The sequence below is a fragment of the Lissotriton helveticus genome, chromosome 6 (assembly GCF_964261635.1).
Source record: "Lissotriton helveticus chromosome 6, aLisHel1.1, whole genome shotgun sequence".
Classification (NCBI taxonomy): Eukaryota; Metazoa; Chordata; class Amphibia; order Caudata; family Salamandridae; genus Lissotriton; species Lissotriton helveticus.
In genome coordinates this window covers 314,775,235-314,798,512 of record NC_136067.1, presented here as the reverse complement: position 1 = coordinate 314,798,512, position 23,278 = coordinate 314,775,235, and the positions used below count along the sequence as shown (strand labels likewise).

Genomic DNA, 23,278 nt, shown 5'->3' with positions numbered 1-23,278 from the left:
AAGCAATATTCTGGCGCCTTTATCATAGCACACTTGCCATAATTTCACACACTTGGAAGATTCCAGGGATGCAGAGAGACTTGCTGATCCAGATGTAATTTATACTTACTGAGCGGAAAGGTAATGGGGTCCCCCAAAACAAGCTCAAGAGACCTTCTATAGTTTATAATACATAATTCCTATATAGGGAGGGTGTTAAAACTAGGCGCTATATCACCAGTTTGCACTATCATTGTAATATGATTCCTCCTTTTGTATTTTATGGAGTTGTAACCATGCTGAAAATTGCAAAAAACACACTTGGACAGAATGTAGAACAATGTCATACATTCAACCCAGTACAAGGATCTGGGCCTAAATCCATCGGTTTTTTTGCACTCCACACCACCCTGGGTTAGACACTGGCTATATGCAAATCAGCTCTGACCATGTGCCTCATGGGAACAGTCCAGTCCGAACTACCAAGCCATGTCTTTCCCAGACCGGAATCAAGCATCCAAGGACCGGTTTCTGGCTATCAGCCTTCATCAGCCTGGATAGCTTGACTCCAGTGGTTTGGAGAGCCTGGGACTCACGTCGGAGCATACCCAGCCCACTCGGGGTGAAAATTGCAAAAAACACAGTTGATGGACAGAATGTAGAACAATGTCATACATTCACCCCAGTACAAGGATCTGGGCCTAAATCCATCAACTGTGTTTTTTGCAATTTTCACCCCAAGTGGGCTGGGTATGCTCAGACGTGAGTCCCAGGCTCTCCACACCACTGGAGTCAAGCTATCCAGGCTGATGCAGTTGTAACCATGCTGACCATATTATTTTTAATCATATGTCTGCTTATGTTGACTAAAATACTGCGCATGAGATCACGTCATAAATATGTTAACCTTACCGTGTCTCTTTTTTACTCCTGTTGTGGACTGGTATGAGAGTATAACAAAAGAGTGTTCTCACTTCCCACCATTCCTGAGATGGTCCTAAGTCGCATGTTCTAGGTTGTCTAATCATTGGTTACTTTGCTATAGGACTAAGAGCTAATGTGACACTGATTGCTAGCTGGTTGGGGTTTCTAGGTACTGAGGGGAGTTTCTGGTACACCACAATTCACTAATGTCCTAGGTCTCTGTGCACAGTTCTGTGTATGAGCAGAAATCCTTGCAACACCTCCATAGTAGATGGCTGTAGGTCCAGTAATTTCACAGCCCTACGCATAAAGACAGCAAAGGATGCCGTTTCTTCAGTGGCAAGCCTAGGAGGAGAAAAAAGTAAAGTGGGGGACGCTAGAGGGCGCACGAGCAGCATGGCCGCCACCTTGTGAGGCTCCTGCTGCCTGGAATCTAATATCCGTTGAATATCCTTCAAATCTGGACAAAACACGCATCTAAGTGCACCTACGTGTGCAGTAAGGGCTTGCCCAGCTCCGATGCAAATTTGAAGCGCATCCTGTCCCGCACTCCGGAGATGCGCGCCTCGGAACCTGTTGCCGAGACTGACCCTGCTTCCACACGGGTCACGGCTGGCTGCGGCAGGCGAGGCCGGGGCTTACCACGCGGCGTATAGGCCGCACTGCCTGCGCCTGCTATGGCGGAAGAGGAGCCCGGAGGCCGAGCGCGGTAAAGCGGCCATCACCGCTGCGACGACTAACCGCCCCTGCCTGTACGCACGGGAGGACGAGGCCGGCTGAGCCTGTGGGAGCGCTCGATCTGCCTGCGCTGAGGGATTGACCTGCCTGCCTAATGCTGCCTATTACTCCTTGAGGAACTGTTGCCAGAGCGTTGCGGAGCACCGAACGCGGTGCTCACTGCTGATGTGTGACGCCTGTGGTGCTATTACACTGCTTAATACCATACAGGGATTCGGAACGTGCTGAGAGGCCTGCGCCTAGACAGAAGTTGCCTGAACTGAGAGGACAAGCACTGCATCCCGGGCCCCCCCCACCGGACAGGCGCCATAACCGCCTGCTTTGATCACGCGCTGCCCAGCCTACTATCTTAATGTGTTTGTGGAAACAGAGGCCTCAGATCGTGGGAACGTACCTGCACCAGGTCCTTGGGAGGGACACTACATTGCATAGCAAGGCGCAATTGCGATGCTATTTACAAGGTCCCCCAGTTGTGGTGACAGGCGAACGGACGCCAACGTGCGCTGGCGGCGTGAGACCAGATACCAACAGGGAAGCACAACTGGCACTGCTGACCAGAGTCCTGTGAAGAAGAACTGCTAGGACACCCGGTGCCCTTTGATGAACCTTTTGTGCGCTGCCTGATCAATTCTAGCGCATACTACGGACAGACTACGCACCATTGGCTGTGGTCCTCTCAGTGTTGGTGATATCATGGGGAAACCAGACACCCCAAGCTCAACTTTGAGACTGCGGTGAAAAAAGGGCCTAAGGCGAATACGGATGATGCGGAAGCAGAGGGAGCTAACAGACCGGGCCCTGGCGGATCATCCTCGGACCTTGACATGAGGCAAATCCTGCAGGAAATGAGACAGGGATTTGCCACAATCGTTGAAAAAGTGGATCGCATGTCCTCGAGGCTGGATGCAATGGTGCACAAAGTGGATAAACACGAGGAGTAGCTTACGGAGGCCAAACGGCGTATTTCAGAGACTGAGGACACCACTGCGGGCCATACAACCCAGTTGGCACGAATTGAGAATTTGTTGCGTGTTATTGCTTCAAAGAACGAAGATTTGGAGGCCCGCAGTAGACGCAATAACATTCGCGTCACGGGTGTTCCGGAATCCACCGACACCGGGCGCATGAAAGACTACATTGAAAAGTTGCTCCTGACATCTATTGGCGCCGAGTCTTTCTCCACGCAATTGATTGTGGAGCGTGCACATCGGTCTCTTGGACCCTGGCCAAAACTGGGCGCACCTCCTAGGCTCATCATTGCAAGACTATTAAATTATCGTGACCGCGATGTGGCACTGCGCGCACCAAGCAAAACCTGGTGTACAACAGAGTGTCTTTTTCAATCTTCCCGGACTTCACTCCGATGGTACAGGCGGAAAGGCGGAAATTTATAGATGTGAAGAAAAAGTTTTGTGCAGCACAAATTGATTATGCGTTATTATACCCGGCGAAACTCCGTGTGAAGCACCAGGGAAAGCAAAGATTTTTTACGAACCCACAGCAGGCCGAGGATTACCTACGCTCGCTTAAGAGACTACACCGGGGAGGTAATGGACGCGGGGGGGCGCAATAAGATGATGTCCGAAATGACGACGAAGAGGACTGATTTTTGTAACTAGTATGTTGTCAGCCTAGGCTAAACGCCACTGGGCTGAACCAAGGACTTCGGCGCTATGCTGGAGCTGGGACTAACTGCTGCCTGTGACAACGGATTGAATGCTGCTCGTCCAGTGGTAACGTATTCCAGGCCCCGCTGCCCTCCCTCGTAAAAGCCTATCGAACGCACAGGCCCTTGGGCTTGAGGAGGGGGCAGTGTTGGTGTTGCTCTCTAGATTGTCCCCTTGTGGGTGTTCCCCGATATTGTTCCTGTGTTGTTTGGGGAAATGCTTTTGCTACTGTTTTGGGATGGGATGGGATTGTTCCATTGCTTGGGAATAGGGGAGGTGGGTGGGTAATGTATGCTCGCAAGTTGGGGATGCTTCAGTGGGAGGAGGGTGGAGGTGAGAGGGATATGTTGCATGATGATTACAAGACATGGATGACTGTTATGATGACCAGGGAGGGACTGTGGGTCAGACTGAGCGGCGGTGAGGGGGTGCCAGTCGTTCTTATGGGGCATTCGAAACATACACACTCGAGTATTGACCATTTCAACAACAAATGCGTTGCATGGAAGCTGGGACAAAACAACACTTATGTACTATTCTTGGGCACTATTGCGGAACATGCTCCGATCAGGTGGCTTTCTTGGGTAGGCCCGACGAACATGCTCCTTTATCAATGTGACACTTACGACTAATGGCAGGCACTGATTTGAATCTTATGCCCTGGAATGTTCGGGGGCTGGGAGACCCGCGGAAGCGGAGACAAGTGTTATCGTACTTAGACTGACATGCTGGGCACGTCGCCTTTCTACAGGAAATGCACTTCAAATCCGACACCAACCACACTTTCGCCAGTAGGTGGGCACCTCATACAGTCTTTTCCTCTTACTCGACCTATGCTAGAGGTACCGCAATCCTTATTAAAAAGGGCACACCATTTATTTTGGGGGGCGGTAAACACGACGCTCAGGGACGATATTGTATCATGTGGGGGAGGCTGGGATACATGGCGGTTACCATGATATGTAGATATGGACCCAATACTGATGACCCTACCTACTTTACTGAGCTATGGGCCAATATCATGAGCACAGATCCAGATCGCATAATATGGGGCGGTGATTTTAATGTAACACACGACCCTGCCATTGACCGGTCGCACCCGGACCCCCATCACTAAACTAAAGCAAGGGCTGAACTGCACACCTTGATTGAAGAAAATACCCTGATTGATACATGAGGACACCTTCATACTACTACACGAGAGGGCACCCACTTCACGGCTCAGGCCAGGTCCTGGGCGAGATTAGACTACATCTTTATTTCCCCACAGCTCTGCCCCGCGCTGATTCGAGCACAACACGTAGCCAGGACTTACTCCGATCATTCACCTGTGAAAATAACGTTGCGGGCTGAGGACCTTGGTCCGCCGAGATCAGCCTGGCGATTACAGCCTACGATGCTCCTAGACACTGTATTTCAGGAGGAGTTACGAGAGGAGGTTTTAGACTTCTTTGCACGTAACAAGGACTCTGTTAGGGATGTAGAGACAATTTGGGACGCCTTCAAGGTGACCCTGAGAGGAATTGCGAAGGGGTCAGGTATACTTAAGATTATATTGTCCACACTAACTAAGTTGGAAACTGAGCTAAAAACGCTTGAACGGTCGCTGGCGGGAGGCTCAGACAGGTTAACGCCATCGCAAATCAGGGAGAAACTTACGGCGTACACGGATGAAGCCAAAAGGGAGTTCAAGTTTAGAGGCCGACATTGGACGGCTCGTAGATACGGCGAGGGTGAACGACCGGGGAAGGCGCTAGCTGCAACAATCGGGTTGACATGACAGCCAACCACTATACTGGAGATTGATGGACCAGATGGGCTGGTATACAGTGATACAACACAGATACTTAATGCCTTTGTCGCCCACTATACCGCACTATACACAACCACTAGAACAGGGAAGCTTAACTTGCAGGACTACTTGCAGGATATCACCTTGGGATGGCTAAGCGATACCCAAAGGGCCTTTTTAAGTACCCCATTTGAAATAGATGAAGTGCGTGATGCTATTATGCAAATGCACTCCGGCAAGGCTACTGACCTAGACGGAATTCCAATAGAGTTCTATAAAACGTATATTGATTTTTATGGCACCGATACTGCGTGAGGTCTATGAGGATGCCCTGGAGGTCGGACATCTCCCGCCTTCCAGGCGCATGGCTCTTATTACATCATTGCTTAAACCCGGGAAGCCAGCGGTTAGTTGCGACTCCTATAGGCCCCTGTCGCTGCTGAACTGTGACGTGAAGATACTTGCTAAGCTTAAAGTTACACGCATTAATCTGATTTTGCCTAATCTGATTTTGCCTAATCTGATTCTACCTGATCAATCGGGCTTCGTCCCTGGTAGGGCGACATCGCACAATCTACGCACTTTCTTTATGATCATGAATAATATCCATGAGGACTTGCCTATGGCGGCCATTTTCTTAGACGCCACTAAAGCCTTTGATTCCCTGGAATGGGACTACGTGTTCCAGGTACTGGAATGAATGGGCTTCCCGAATATATTTATACCCTGGATCAGACTCCTATATGAGACGCCTGTGGCCAAAGTAATTATTAATGGCAGGTTGTCACAAGAATTCCTCATCACACGAGGCACGAGACAGGGGTGCCCCCTTTCTCCCCTGCTGTTTGCCATTGCTACTGAACCCTTAGGGTGAGATTGCTGCAACATCATAATGACAAGGCGTTACGCTGTAATCAGCGACAGATTTTGATATCAATGTACGCAGACCATATCACCCTCTACATACGAGATCCCAATCATAATTTGAACCCTATCCTCAGGGAGTTTATTCGCTTTGGCGAACTTTCCGGCATCCAGATAAATTGGGGGAATCGTGTTTATTTCCCCTCACGGCGGCTACGGTGAAATTCAACTTGGACTACCCTTTTGCTTGGTGGGAGGAAGACTTCAGATACCTGGGGATCCAGGTGGCAAGAGATAGAGAGGAATTGCTGCGGATTAACTATGGCACAACTATGTCCCGTATCACTGATATCATGAGATGGATCACCCTTCCACTGTCTATGGCGGGCAGGGCATCTCTCATAAAAATGCTGTGCTGCCACAATTGCTTCACTTATTTTGGAATATACCGTATTATCCTGGCAGATTTTTTTTCCAACAGCTCCGATCGGAGCTTACCCGTCTGGTGTGGGGGGGCAAGACGCCTTGACTGCGATGGGATGTCCTCGTCAGACCATACAACCGAGGAGGCTTCGGTATTCCCGACTTTGAATTATATTATTATTCTGCTCAGGCACACTATGCTTACTTTTGGATATACCAACCTCGGTACATGCCCCAGATTGCGGCAGAACACTGGCTGGCGCATCCAATTCCAATAGAAGGAGCATTGTATACTCCCTTACAGAGTAGAGATCGGACGCCGTCTACGGTAATGTGCACTGTCAATGCATGGGCTCGTTTGGGAGCTATGTTGAATGCCCCCATGCTGTACTCGCCTTTGCTTCCGCTTACCTATCATCCAGACATGCCCCTGTTACAGGAGGCGTTTTTCCATAAACTGACTAAGCGTTTGCAGATTGCAACATGGGGAGACCTGTACAACTATAACTATAACAATATTTCGCACACTAGATAGTCTGGGGTCTGACGGCCCCCCGTCTTCTCTTGACACTTTCCTTTATATTAGGCTGCGCCAGGGACTTATAGCAATTACGCCTGGCTTTCCTAGTGAGCCTCCAGCCTTTGAGCCCCTGCAGCGTATATTACGGGATGAAACACCCAAGAAACTGGTGTCCACAATCCACAGAACTGTACATACATTGAGAGACGCACCACCACTCGCGGCCAAGACACACTGGGATCGGGAATTAGGCATGGTAATCACAGACAAGCAATGGGAATTCTGTTTACAACAAACTGAACGCGTTTCATCAAGCAGCAGATTCAGAATTATACATTACAAATTTATACATAGACTCTATTATACCCCAGTCCGTATGCATAGATTTCACCTGCGAGACACAGACACCTGCGATAGATGCAATGCCCCCGGGGCTGACTTCCTACATTTGGCATGGGAATGTGAAGGAGTGCAAGATTACTGGCGTCAAGTATTCGTTGCGGTGTCCAAGATGATACATACAGACATGGCACCCTCTCCAATAATCGCTCTATTAGGGTATGTGGAGACGATACCGCTGGCACACCGTAAGTTTATTGCGCTGGCATTTTTGGTAGCTAAGAGAAGGGTAGCTTGCAGATGGGGAAGAGGCAGAGCCCCTAAATTTAAGAACTGGTTACACGATCTCACATACTGTCAGGAACAGATTGCTACATATTCTGAACTACTGTCGGTTTCCTCTAGGCCGGCCGATATCTGGGCCCCATTGAAGTGTTATCTGTTAGAGAATGATGACCCCCACAATGCAGGCATGCCAGCTTCCTCGCATATTGGGTGTCCGAATGAGAGGCCCTCTGAACATCAGCACTAATGTTTTTTAACACGCGGGAGCCAGGGGGGAATTGCAGTCCTGAATTTGGCTGACTGACAATATACTACAGAGCGCTCTACCTGGCCTGCAAGGCACGGATCGATTTGACTGATTGTTGTCCCTGTGGTCCCCTCTAGTGTTTGCGAAGGGGCAGGGCGCTGTTCTAGGTTAACCTGAGACAATTGTATTACTGAGTAATTATTATTGATATTTGGCCCCTGCATTGTAACTTGAACATTGATCCATGAATAAAAGGCATGTTCCAGTGGCTCCATGGTTTATATTGACATGTAATTTGTATCTTACTGTTGGTCCAGATACATGTACGCATTGCTGACTATGTATTGTACTGTATGACTATGAATGCACCATTTTTGTTGTTCCTCTGCAAACTTCAAAAATAAAGGTACAAAAAAAAGAAAAGAGGAAAGTATCTGAACAAGTATCCAGTTCAGTGGCATCTTTTAATTCTCATACCAGTTTTTCTCCTCAAACTCTGGAACAAAATTATCCCCTTCAACAAAATGGTCATTGTCCAAAATACTGTGCAAAGTCTGGGATATACCACGTGGTAACAGTAAGGTATCAGAAGGGTTGCTGACTGACTGATCACGAGTGGGATCAGGATAGCCATTGGTCGAATCCGGGATGGATTCTGATCTGAGTCAGAAAGCATAATGGGCTGTGAATCCTCCTCTGGCATGGGTGGTGTCAGCACCAGCGTCAATGTGAAGGGAACCAGCAAAGCAGGTGGAGCAAGTACCAAAGTTGGCACAGGAGTCGGTGCTGAACACAAAGAAGTTTCAAGAGGAACAGCCAATGGAGAGGCTGGACCTGCAGGCAGAAATCCAACCGGAGGGTCCTGAGAGTCCAGGAGGTCTAAAGGTGCACCACAGGGAACCAGTAAAGTTTTACAAATGCAAAGCATTGGCTCCCTAAAAACCTTTACTGCTGTCACAGTCGGACCTGGAAACTCTGGGTGTATTGGGACATGGCTGGTATACACTCATACAATCCCTGAAATCAAAAGGAAAGATTCCTGCTCAGAGCATGGCAGTCGCACTGCCACCTAAGAGCAGGAAGCCTTTTCAAAGAAGCACCACTGGAAACTGGGGAGGGTCTCATATCTATTGGTGCTTCTCTTTGTTCTTCTGATGTGCTACTGGTTCTCATTCCGAAGGCCAAACGGATCACTCTAGGCAGTTCTTTCGTCTTGTTTTTGGCAGCTCAACCTCTGCAGAACCAACAATGTACTTAGGAACTTAAGGAAATTAATAAAAAGTGACTCTCTGTATCGATTTGATGTGTTGGATCTCCAATTTTTAGAGAAAAGGTGCAACCCAATAACCCTGTGACCAGGGTAGAACGATTAGTAAAGGAACAAAAGGTCTCGATGAAGGGGGAGGGGAAAGGGGTAGTGTAAACCTTAACTTCCATGGCAACATGTGAAAACACCATCAATGGATTGGCTTAGACTGAGATTAAAGCAGAATTTATTCAATATATTTCCTTAAGTATCATTCACAAAATATCTCATTCTGTTCAACAAATAAATTGAGAATAGGGTGCTCGAAATAGTGATGTAGCGCAGTGCAAATGAAAAAGGGGAGTATAAAAGTGTGCAAGTGCTATACAGAAAGCAAAAATATATAGGTGACTGATGAGGATAAACGGATAACGTACAAAACTCAGTGTAGGAGTGTTGTTATCTAAAATCAATTAAAAACAGTCCACTTAGATACTTGCCGATGTTTCAACTACAACAGAAATTATTTGGACCAGGGTCATCATAAGGACGAGAAAATGATGGAGCCCCTAGTGGTTGTGACAAGGATTAACACACTAGGATAATTTGATGTACTTGACATGATAACATATTCTTCTGAGTGTAACTCTAGATACCAAGCACAATTTAATAATTCACTGTATATTGAGGAGAAACACCATCTGGGAGTTTATCAGTTTACGCAACAGACTAATTCAAAGGAGGATGGATGAAATCTCTCGACCTTCACAGAACCTTGCTTGATTAAGTCTAAGTATTCGACAATTGAATTTGCTCATAGTAGTTTCAATCAACTTGGCCCATGAATCTATGGATGAGTCTCAGTCAAGATAAAGCCAACCCTTCTTGGGAGAAGCATTTATCCTATAGGTGTGCAAATGTCACTAGCTCTATACGGAGAAACATCTAAAGACTAAGGAAGTTACCCATCCACGAGTTACAAACACCGTCTTTGGATCTGTATGACATTTGTGGAAAAACACAGTCTGTATATCTATGTATCCAGCGTAGAAAAATACATCAGTTCATCAGTGTATTTGCAACCCAAAGCGCTCTGCTGACCCCAATTTAGGCTGTGAGGTTTTTTTTTAAATTAATTTAGGATAACAGCACTCCTACACTAAGTGTTGTACTTCATCCATTTATCCTCATCAGTCACCTGTATATATTAGATTTTTTATAGCACTTGCACACCTTTATACTCTCCTATTTCACTTGCGCTACAACACTATTTTGAGCACCCTAGTCTCAATTTGTTTGTTGAACAGTAGATAAGATTTTGTGAATGATACTTTAGGAAATATATTGAATATAACTGCTGTTTTAATCTCAAACTAAACCAATCTATATGTGTTTTTTATATGTCGTCACAAAAGTTGAGGCTTACACTCACCCTGTAGGGATCTCCAGTTTTTGACGTTGTTTGTTTGTTGTTGTTTGGGCCTCCCACTTCACTCAGACACCGCCAGAGGCAACGACGGACAGAGCGTGGCCTCCTATTTCCTGAGCTTGGTCCAGGAGAGGTGAGGTCTAGTCCCTGATCAATCTGGATGTGAGACACAGGATTGATACGGAGGAATAGAAGTAATGGACTGATTGAGTCATCCATATCCTTTATTGAATTTGATTTATTCACGTATATTATTTGTTGAAATTTGATTATTATCACTGTATGCAGTCGCAAGATTTTTTAGAGCAGACGCCCTGAAGAAAGCCTTGGGATTTTTCCCTATCGGCTGAAACATGTTGGCCCGTTTGCAGTTATTTGTTAAAACTGCTTTTTTGCACTGTTCTTGGTTTTAATTAGGGGAAGAGTCGGCATCCAAATAAAATTCTTTCCTTCCTTGACTCTTCACTCTATTTTACTCACCACTTTTTCATTTCAGCACTGCACATATTCCCATACATCTTTCATCTCTCATGGTCAAGCAGGTGATTGTGGGCTTGACCCATTCTATACGGAGATTGGGTATGGAAAGAGTCTCATTGATCAAGAGACAATCCATCCCATTTCTTGGATGACCAAATGAGAATATTGATCATCACGATACTTTGATGGGAATCCACTGACCATTGTATGAGTCTCACCAACAATCACTTGTGTCTTGGTTTTGGTTACTGCTGTTTTTGTGTATAGGCTGTATAGGAACTTAGGTCTTGACTCATTTGCAAAAGAGTCCCAGCCTTGTATAGCCTACGGTTTTGGCTAGTCTTTAGACCCCCGGTTTTTCTGTGTTATATGTGTTTTGTGCCAGAACACTCCCAGGAGTAGCGGTGAGCTATACAAGTATCTTATTTACTCAATCATTCATTAACTCCTTCATTCTCCTGTGAAAACCAGGTCCGCAGGAGCAAGATGCCATAGGGATTTTCTCACTGGTGGTGCCAGAGCACTGGAGTGACGTGGCATCATCTAGTTATTGGGGGGTGGTGAACTAATGTTTTCTGCTAATCCCTTCCCACCACACTGTGGGCATCTGTAGTAATTTAGCCCCACAAGGGAGCCCCAAAGATTTTCCAGCCTATTGGTCCCAGGGCATGGAGCCATATCGTTGGCACTGCAGAAGTAGTTCCGAGAAAGTGATCTCCACGATCTTAGCACTAGAGTATATATTTAAAAAAAATATTTTTAAAAATCTGGGTCCAAGCCTATTAAATAGACTGCCACTGGAAATCAGTAAGTTGATTTCAAGAGATTTATTTAGAGCTTCAGACCAATATAAAGCCTGTTTCATACAGCGACTAAGACACAGGGAGATGAATAGGTCAATGACAAAACAATGTGGCAAAGTGTGAATGTAATAAATAAAAGCAAGTTGGAAGGGTCCCAAAGTGGCAACTCAGCCATTTAACTACCTCTCATCCCTGTGTGCATAAAACTTGTGGAATTATTTCCGCAGCAAAAGCCCAGCCCCAAACTGACTCAAAGCAGACGTTACAGTTTAAATGTCTGTCATTCTATATGACTGCTCTGTTGATGATCATTAAACATAGGCATCACAAGTTCAATACTCTATTGGTACCAAAACAAGCATTGCTCACCTCACTCTTACCTTTAAACCAGACTGGCTTCCAGAAAAACACTGGAACTACCACCAATATTCTGGCCATCTCACTAATGATCGACGCAGCTAAAACACGGAAATTGCCGCTGCACATGTGCTACATTGATTTCAGTGCGGCATTTGATAACATTGATAGAGATAGACTCTGGTGGAAACTGGCACAATGGGGAATACCGCATTCCACGCTAAGCATGCTGAAGCTTCTCCATTCTGACACCTGGGTGCAGGTGAAGCTAGGAGGCGGCACACATCTATCATCTAAAGTCCGCACCACCAAAGGCCTTAAGCAAGGTTGTGTGCTCGCCCCAATATTGTTTAATTTGTATATGGCGGATCTACCAGGCATATTAAACACTTGCAATTCCCATTCCCCGAGGCGGGGAGGGAAATCCCTGAGCAACCTTCTGTACGCAGACGATGTCGTGCTACTGAGCCATACCTACATCGGCCTCAAGCAACTATTAATTCAAATGCATAGTTATGCCATGGAAAACAAACTAAAAATAAACTTGAGCAAAACTCGCACTATGTCAATAAACATACACAAAAAAACGCAGAAGATATGGACTCTGGGCAGCCAAAAAATTGAGCCAGCCTCGGACTATAAATATCTGGGAGTCATCTTCGACCAAGACGGTTCATTCTCACAGCAAAAGCTGGAAGCGAAAAGGAGAGCATCTTGTATTGCCGCCACATTAAAAAGCATAGCTAACCAACTAATAGGACCAATTTTGACTCCTTATCTGAAAATCATCCAGGCTAAGCTACTACCATCCATCTGCTATGGCAGTGAGGCTCTACGTGGGAGAGATGCCAAGAATCTGGATTTAATCCAGACAAAAGCTTACCGAACAATGTTTTCGCTCCCGCCCTATACATCGCCCGCCCAACTCAGGCTGGAATTTGGACTACAAAAACAAGCTCTTGCAAGACAGGGAGCTTACATCATTTGCTGCCATAAACTTCGTTCTGCTACTACTAACACTTTAAATGAGCGGTTATGGCAAGACATTCAAAGCAGGGACGCATCTCAGGCAAGATCTTACCTGAAGACAGCCTTGGGGGCCACCAAACCAACGGAGATCTGGGATATGCAACTCGGACACAAAGCATTAAAAAAACTGGTTTGGAAAACTGTCAAAACTCTTTCACTACTACAGGATAAAGAGTCATTTGCTAAAAGAAACCATGCATGGATGACCATAAACACATATAAATCCCTGACACCTCAACCATACTTCAGCCAGGGTTATCCCAAGACAATAAAACTGAAGTTTCTGAAATACAGACTAGGGGTCTTGCCTACTAGAGAGCACTTTCCACCATGGCTCAGGATCAATGGCCACGATGCCTGCACCTTCTGCAATACAGAGAAGGGCGACATACTTCATATGACTTGCCTCTGCCAAGAGTTCAGGCCAGCACGCCAGCTGTTCTTAAAGGACCAGCTTAAACAGTTAGGAACTCGCACTAGAAGGCAAGCAGTACTGGCTTGTCTTAACCTGCAAACACAAAACTAAACTGCAGGTATGTAAAGTTCCTAGCGCTAATTGAGCAGAAACTGCCAAAAAACATTACACAGTAAAACATATAGACGCCAATTTGAACTTATTGACACCTGCTCCTACCCAAAAGGAATGCATCTGGAACTTTGTATTGGGCTTTTACTGTTTGCTTTTTTAATGACGTTTTAAAGATACAACTTCTTTTATGATATTTAACCTGTTCTGTAAAAATGTTTGCACTGGTTTTAATTAACTATGCATAATAAAAATTACCTTACCTTACCTCACTCAGAATGTGAGCTCAGTCGACTTCTTAAATTAACAATTATATTTAAAAAATATTAAACTGCAGTTTTGATAATGTTCTATACCCCTGCATTCTACTCCTCGCTATAAAATAGCATATTAGACAACAGTTACCTTTTACTCAGTTCCTCAATTCGTCTGCGAAGTTGATCATCGTCTCTTTCTAATCGTTTCAGCTCCGAGCGGTGGCGGTTATAAAAAACCTAAAAAGAAAGTGAACGGTGAATAATCGAGTGAAGAAGTAAACAGTGAAATAAAGTGTACCTGCAGAGCAAATTAAAGGCGGTTCAGAGTGCTGAAAACAAAATGCTAATGAAAAATCAATTAGCTGACAACAAGTCCCATTACTGGCGTAAAGTATAAATCTGACTGAAAACCACATATTGACATATCACAAAAGCATGGACGAGGAGAGTTAAAACATTCACTTTTTCTTAAATCTTAGCAGTATCGAAAGTCACTACTGCATTTTTTGAGGGAGGAAAAAACACAAACGAGCATATGTAGTAAGTTGGCTCTGTATATGGTATGCCACTAGGTGGTTATACCTTGGACAGAGTCCAGAGATTACCCCAGTAATGTTTAGGGCTCAATGCAAACCAAAGATGGTCTATTAGCGGTAGTGTGGTTGATCAGCCTTAGGCCTAGCGCAGAAGAGTGTAAGACATTTATTGCACACACAACCAATAATTGACACACGACCCAAAAAGGAGATCCACACCAATTTTATAAAAATAAGCTTTGTTTGTGCTTTATTTCAAGACCAAGATCTTCACGATAATGTAATTATGTTTTTAAATAAAAATACTTTTCAGTTTCTAAAGTCGTCGCTTAGTGCAATTTTCAGAGAGTTCAATTTTATCTTATAGAGGAAAACAATAATGCGGTTAAATAGGAAAGTACACAACTTACAGTTCCAGTCTTTAGGACCAAAGTTCAGCAAGGGACAAGGGTCAGGTGAGAACCAAAACTGCACCACCAGCGGTACAGGGGCGGCCGGTGGAGACGTTAAAATCGGAGTTCGGCCATTGCGTTTCAATGAAGACAGGGATTGCTCGAAGTCACTCTGTTTGCAGGTAAGTAGATCGGTTGTAGGGGCAAGGCTTTGGGGTTCAGAATAAGCACAGGAAGTGGCACAAAGCAGCACCAAACATACACCACCAGCGGTACAGGGGCAGCCGGGAGAAGGTTGCATATTCAGCGTCGGGCACCCAATGCTTTTCAATGCAGAACTTGCTTCGGACAAACATGCTGCAGGCATCACAACGGAAGTTGCAGGAGGAAGACCAAGGGCAGCACAGGCAATTAGATATATAGGGGGTCGTATGGGCACAGTTGATTCAGCTCACCAAGGCCCATGGGCTTTGGATGCAGGGGTAGCTTTAGAAGACGGATTCTTCTTACCGGAGTCGGTAGCGGTCAGAGGGGACCTCTAGATTCAGGCTGCAGGTGTAGTCGTAGAGTCCAGGAGGGGTTAGCCAATGCTAGACTTGAGGTCAGGATTGCTAAGGAACCTGTCCTGGGTCGGTGGTCCACCTGGACATGGGCAAGAGGAGTTGGGTGGAGAGTGGGCAGGAATCATGGATCCGGAGGAGACCGGGGTCCTTTGTGTTGGTTTCTTGGGGACAGAATGTCTGTACTCGGGAATTCTAGTCTTTGTCAAAGTTCACAGTCTTCCTCAGGTTTCTGGAAGTCGCTGGCTGCAGGACAGGAATTGTCTTCTCGCAGGGCCTTTGAGGCTGGAGACAGGCAGGTAGGGCTGTGGCCAAGTCAGTAGTCATCTTTAGGCTGTGCTACACAGAGTCTTCTTCGTCTTTCTTAGGTCGCCAATAACTAACTTCAAGGTCTGAGAGAGCCTCCTAAATACTAGATCTAAGGGACGTTTTAAGGGATTAACATGTAGGGCCAATGGGCACCAACACCCTCTATTATGCCACCCTCCTGTGGGAGGGGGCTTATTCCTAGCCCCGATAGGAAGAGTGCCCTCATCTACAAAATGGATTGGACTGAAAAGTGTGCTTAACTTTGCCTACTGGCACTTACAATATTTAACAATTGACTTAAGTATCCTTGGGGCATAACTACTCATGCAGATAGGCCTGTGGTATAGAGCACCCTGCCTTAGGGCTGTAAGGCCTGCTAGAGGGGTGACTTACCTACACCTTCAGGCATTTCTGTCTGGCATGACACCCAGGAAGTGTGCCATGTCGACTTTGTTTTGTCTGCACCAGGCCATGCATGATGCAGTGGCAGTCGCATTGGCCTAAGTGAGGGGTCCCTATAGGAGCCTCTTTAGACTCAATGCCCTAGGTACCCATTTACCTTTTACTAGGAATTTACAGGGGGCCTGAAGGGCCAACTGTGGATCAGTTGTAGGGAAAGAACACTGGGAACCTGGACAGCAAGGACCCAGAACTCTACAGTCAAAGTTGCATCAAAAGCCATGTGCGGTTTGAGGTACTGAAAAAGAACCCCATTTTCTCACAGCATTCTAGCCTGATGACATCAGACTGATGAATCTCAAAAGGGAATAAATATAATTGTGAAAATCTGTGATGAAGCTCTTGACAATTTTAGGGATCAAACTCCAAGCTTGGTAGAAAAGGAGGGAAAAAAAACAATAAATTGGTAATTCCTAAAAGATTAAGCACTATAACAACATGTTTCCAAGTCAAGATTTGTCAATAGAATAAAGGTGTTGACTCCCTTTTATGCTTGCCACAATCTATCTAGGAAGAGGAAGCACAGAAGTATGCCAGGTCTGAGAGCATAACAACAGTGCAGATAAAAACTGGCGAAGAGTATTAGAAAGGAGTGTCAATAGCATAGGGAGAGAGGATGTATGTGAATAGGCAAAACAATTATTTGCTACGAAAGCCGTTTCCCATGTTGGATTTGTCAACTGAGTTTGACATTCACAATGAAGAGTGAAAGGAAATGAGTCTGGGGGAAAGTTTCACAAGTATCAGATTTCTGTCCAGATTAGATTTAGATTTTTTGTAGAGATAAAGCATCTCAAAGCATTTAAAGAGCACTCTTGTTTCTCAGTAGATCAAGTCAGGAAATGTACTAGTCCACTGCATTCTAGCATTCAGATTAACTAAAATAAATTATAATACGTCAAATTCACCTGCATCACTGATTTAAAAAAAAACGTTTTTAAAGCAATTGCCATTATGGAGAAATTATACTAGTTTAATGTGTTGCAACTGCGCAACAGTTGTATTACTTTCAAGAGTACATTTCATTGGGCACACCTGAATAAAAGTGTACAGTGAGTGTGAGTGTGTGTGTGCGTGTGCGTGTGCGTGTGCGTGTGCGTGTGCGTGTGCCTGTGCCTGTGCCTGTGCCTGCGCGTGTGTGTGTCATGTTAACTTGTAAAGTGCACTATCACCCGCAAGGGTATCCGGCACTGAGTAGGTGTGTGCGCCTAGCCCTACACATGGTAGGTTGGTTAACTGAAAAGGCAGGTCTTCAGCTTCTTGAGGAATTGAAGAAGGGAGGAGGAAGCTCTGATGTGGAGAGGGAGGTCATTCCACGCTTTGGAAGCGATGTAAGAGAACGCTCGATCTCCTGACCTGGTTATGTATATGCGTGGGATGCGAGTAGGAGTCCAGCGGAGCGGAAGTGTCAGGATGGTTGGTTGAAGGAGATGTGATTGTTCAGGTAGGTGGGTCTGGCTTGTGGAGTGCCGTGAATGTGTTAGTGAGGAGTTTGAATTGAGCAAGTTTGTGTATTGGAAGCCAGTACAGTTCCCTGAGGTGTGGTTAGTGAGAGTTCTGTGTGGGAGGTTGAGGAGTCTGGCTGCTGGGTTGTGGATTGTCTGTAGTCTTCTAGTGAATTGCTTTGTGATCCAGGCATAAATGGGTGTTCCCATTGATCAGCTTGCTGGTGCTCATAGGGTATTTCTATTCTTTGCAGAATAGATTAGTAAAATCATCATTCTGTTGTTTTATGTAGGAATATACACAAATAACTTGCGTTCATTTTTACTGTTTTGACTATCCAATAATGTCTTTCAAGAGTGAGGGACCATAATAAATAAAAATGAACTGTGATTTAAAATTTACCATTATGTACATTTATGACGTTGGGCATGTTACTTAAAAGCAATAAATCCTTTTACGTGCAAAAGATAAAATGTTATGTGATGTGATTTATAGAGTGCATGGTTGTCCCAGCAAAGGGACGTCCCAGCGCAAAAGAGCACGGAGAGAGAAGAATGAGATGATTAAGCTACTGGAATAGCCATGTCTTTATTGCCTTTCTAAACATCAAGAGATTGGTAATGCTCCTGATAGCGAGAGGCAACGAGTTCCATAAAGTAGGAGCTAACACCCTGAAAGAACGGCCTCCGGCTCTGGCTCTACAGAAAGGAGGCACCCGCATCAGATGTATATCTGCGGAGCGCAGAGCATGGGAGGGAACATAGTGGTGGCCCAGGTTTCTGAGGATAACCGGGCCGAAGCCAGTCAAAACTTAGACTGAGGTTTACTTAGGCAGTGCAAATAAAATGTGAGCTGCTGCCTTCATGGTGCGTTGGAGACTCTTTATCACAGATTTGTTAGCACCCAACAGGAGGCTGTTACAATAATCTAGCCTAGTCACGGTAGTGACTTGCACAACCAGCTGGCGCTTGTGAAGGTCAAACAGACCCAAGATGGTTTTAAGTCTGCGTAAAATACCAAAACAGGTCCCTGCCACAGACTTAGCATGCTCCTCAAACGAGAGTGCAATATCCAGCTGTATGCCGAGATTTTGTACCACGGCTTTGGGCATAGGGGGATTACCCAATATTGTCGGCCACCCGTTGTTGCCCCACCAATGTGAGTTTCTGCCAAGCAAGGAGGTCTCAGTCTTGGATGAATTTAACTGAAGACAGTTCGCCTCCATCCATCCCGCTATGGCTGCCAGATCCTCCTGAAATGTAATAATGTCCTGGCTGGAGTCTTTGGTACAAGATAGGATCAGTTGCGTATCGTCCACATAAGATACCAATATATATTACGAGTGCTGGCCAACAAGGCCACCGGACAGACGTAGATATTAAATAGGGTCGGACTCCCTGGGGACTCCGCAGTACACAGGGTGCGTCAAAAAGTGGAATCGAGGAGCGATGACCTGAAACTACCTGTCACACAAAAAGGAAGAGTACCAATCAAGGGCTCTACCTGTGACACCGATCTCATGCAGCCGTTGGTTCAAAATACTGTGTGAGACCGTATCAAAGACCGCGCTAGGGTCAAGCGGGATGAGCACAGTCAAGTTGCCCTCATCCATGGAAGCTCTTAGATGTTGCGTTACAACCATTCTGGGATGGGTCTAGTGTGGATTAAGACTCCAAGTACTGCGTCAGAATGCCATTCACATAAGATTCTGTGACTTTAGAAAAGAATGGCAGGAGCGAAATCGGGCGATCGTTCTCCGGCCTGGAGGCATCAAGAGAGGATTTCTTCAAGAGAGGGCTAACTTGCTTCCAGGTCTGAGGAACTTCGGAATTGGACAGACAGAGATTAATCGGGTAGCAGGCAATCCTGTTGTTTGACAACAAGATCAGGTTTAATGGGGTCCACGGGGGACCCTGCTTTAATCTTCATGATCAGAGCTGTGAAGTCGTCTAAAGTAATGGAAGGGAGGGTGTGCAGAGAGTTAGCCCCCATTCCTGCAAACTCCGGCTCCAATATCGCAGAGGCTTCACATTTCCCAAGGAAGCTATCGTAGATGTCTGCTACTTTATTAATAAAGTAGATGACCAGCAACTCACACTGGTCGTTCGAAGTCATGGAACTGTCACTAGTTACTGGAGATTTCACCATATCATTTAGTAGGGGGAAAATAGTTTGAGGGGTAGTTGCTCATGTTGATTATATCAGCTAAAAAAGCGGCGCAGGTTTTTCGAATCAGTTTGTGATAGGTTTTCCTAGTGGCTATGTACTCAGATTTGGCAATGGAGCAATAGGAGCGTCTCTAGCGACGCTCAAGATATTTATAGTTGTTCCTGGCCTTAGCAAGAGACTCATCAAACCTCTCCTGGGAATGGCCTTTCTTAGGATGGGTCCATTTGGCTCGGATGCACCCATCTAGTGCCTGGTTTATCCAATTTTCAAAGCCGGCACAGGCTGTCTCAACGTCCGAGGAGCAAGTAGGCAGAGATATAACAAGCATATTATGGACGATGGAGTGCTCCAATTTCTGCCAGGCACGTTTGTATACAGCTTTAGGCCGACTGTTTTTTGGACCGGTATAATGCAATGAGAAACCTATTAACCATCGGAGCCACTGTAGGGACCTTTGTGAGCTGAATGTTAGTTAGCACAGGGTTGAGCAAATGTCTCGCCTTATGCGTAGGTCCTGAGACCAGTTGATTTAGTTGGCAAGCAGCCATATCATTCAGGAAATTATGTGTGTCTGGGTCCGTATTGGACTCCAGATGTAGATTCGGATCGCCACTAATAGTAAAGTTAGCAGACTGCAGTGCCAGGCTACTTACTGCGTTAATAAGCCTTTCTCTAAAGATTTTTGGGGGACCCTGGAGGGCGATAGATCAACAATCCAGATAAAGTTACTTGATAGAGCGATTTTAAAAACTGAACTTTCACAGTATTGAATAGGCGCGGGATTAAAAGTGCAGGTGTAACAGGGGAAACACCCCTTACACAACGGTAATATCACATGGTAACTTCGCAACTCAACTTTCACATCGCAGGAGTCTTTACATCGCATGCTTTTAGAACGCATGCTACAACTGCGCATTTACGTTTACATCGCTAGCAATTAAAACGCGATGCTGGATACAGAAGTTTACAGATGACAGATGCTGCGTGACAGTGACAGATGCTTCACTAAATATTAACTATTACATAGATGATAAAAATGATAAAAGGGAAATGTTTAAAGTGACTTACTGAACTTTTTTATGCCGTGTGACAGTGACAGATGCTTCACAGATTACAGATGACAGATGCGTGGTAAGTCACTTCAACGTGCAAAGAGTAGGTCACGTCGAGGAAAGTGACTTCAACTTGTAATGTGTATCAGGCATCCCCCCATTGTTTCAGGATATGTGCCCGAAAGATTGGAATCACTTTGATAGAGTGACATGGAGGTTCAAACCCTCTCATGCCCTGTTAAAAAAAATAGGACTCAAACCTACCCTGAGGAGATCAAAACCCCTTGTGCTTCCACTACACTACTGTTTAAAGCAAGATAAGCTAAATCAAGCTTTTGGGCCCATACCTCAAATATGTTGGTGAAAACCCTTCTCTTGCTGATTAGCCCCTATGCATTATCAACACTAATATCAAGCTTAGCAGTAGGAACAATCAGTACCCTGTCAACCTATCACTGATTTTTAGCGTGAATAGGACTAGAAATTAACACACTGGCTATTATTCCTCTGATGACCAAAATACACCACCACCGAGCCACAAAGTCAGCAACAAAATATTTTCTAACACAAGCTACCGCTTCTGCCAACCAGGCGCACTTCTAGGAGATGACCAGATTTACAACGTTATTGTTACAGCTCACGTTTTTGTAATAATCTTCTTTATTGTAATGCCTGTAATAATCGGAAGATTCGGGAATTGACTTGTTCCTCTCATGATCGTGACCCCCGACATGGCATTTCCTCGAATTATTATAATCAGAAGGGGGAAAGGATCACTTGTCCTGCTTAAACCTTGGGTTCACAAGTCGAGGAACTGGTATCTCCCAACAAATATAACTCTCATACACGTGTATTTCAGATGGTCTCTCTTCAGCGGTATATACTGGGTACCCGCTTTTTTACACGTGCGTGCGTAATCATCGAGTTATTTTTTGTATTGTGCACCCTCCACCAGGAGGTTTTGCCTTTGGTTTAAGGCAGTAGTGATCGTGGATAGTGGGGGAGGGGTTGTGGTGGTGGTATAGTTATTAAAAATCCGGACAGCCAGACAGAGACAGATTTAATAAGTCTGGATTCGGACTGTAAGTAAAAAGTTAGGTGCACTTTTTGAATTTGTTAGGGGTTCAAGTGCATATCGTATCTAGAATTTAAAAAGAGGTCAACATGTTTCAGCCTTTGGTAGTCAGAGGATCTTAGGCTTTCGTCAGGACCAATGGGGGTGAATAAATAGTGAGAAAGTAACGTTGTGAGAAGAAAAAAGGTAAATTGACCTGATTCTTCGTGATTCAAGGTTTCATTGCACCTGTAAAATAAAGAAACACACACACAGACGACAACAAATAGGGAGACGGGGTGCGGGAAAACACATATTATGTACAATAGTACCTTTTAGTTATTAAGGAACTAGAGAATGGCAAAACTTTACTTCATACTCATTTCAGGCGTCAACTCTTCCTTTGTCATACTTCGGTAGGCAGGGAGGGCTAGTACTGTATTGTGGTGCCCATAGTTTTATCATTGTACTCTCTTAGTGCGTGTTCTATAGTGAGAACCGTTGTAATAGTGGCCGCTTCGTGGTCGCATTCACACTCCAGTCATACCATGCTTACTTTCACATATCATTCGTGTTGTTTAATTTTAATAAAAGAATTATAAACATGCTCTTTTTTGTTCAGAAATTGTCCGTGAATCATTAATTGCGGAGTGCGTTGTGCGTGACTCGGATGGTGCCCAATGCGCTATGTGCGCTCTTTTTTCTCGTGCATACCTTGTTATGTATGAAGAAATACTTCATCGGGGAATTAAGGCTGATCGAGAGAGGTATTTCTAGAGGGGTATTAAAGACAAGTAGTTACAGGGCGCAGTTTGTACTTGCGGTTTTAGTTCTCGTGCTCCGTGCGATAAGCTCCCCGCGTTACCTGAATGCCTTCTTGCTCGGTCTTGGCCGCATGTGCTGGCTCTGCCTTTCATCACCCGGAACTACAGGGCGGTGTGGTTCCGGGTGCGTTTTAACATTGTGGTACTGGAAATGGAAAAGTTACTTTCCGCACTTCATTATTTTTTCTACGTGCCCATTCTTCGCGATAGGTTATGATGAAATAAAGTAAATTGAATAAACCCAATTATTCGCGATAGGCTGTGATAAATAAAGTAAATTTAAATGAATTTCGAGTTGTTCAGAACGATTGTGAAAAACGGCTATTTTGGCAGAAGTATTTCATGTTAGATCTACATCGACGGTTATTACTATCTTTACAATTAATCATTCATTTGTCATTGACTTTTGGAGGGATAGCTACACTTGCCTTTACTTCCTCTTAGAAATATTAGTACATTGGTCATTTTGACTCTGGGGACGTTGAATGAAAGTGAATCCAACTTCTAGTGGGTTTTTATTAAGGAAGGGTTGTTGCTAAATGCAGCCGCATTTCGCAGAGTTAGTGACCCAG

The 23,278-nt window shown here is 45.1% G+C and overlaps 1 protein-coding gene across 2 annotated transcripts in view; it reads right to left on the bottom strand.

Annotated features, from left to right (window-relative positions):
* Nucleotides 1–23,278, bottom strand: part of SMC6 (structural maintenance of chromosomes 6) — a 1,026,872-nt gene that overhangs the window by 736,610 nt on the left and 266,984 nt on the right. For both annotated transcript variants that reach the window (XM_078647759.1, XM_078647758.1), the window contains exon 12: nt 14,054–14,142. In XM_078647759.1, the coding sequence (XP_078503885.1) occupies nt 14,054–14,142 (89 nt within the window). The remainder of the gene's footprint in view (nt 1–14,053; nt 14,143–23,278) is intronic.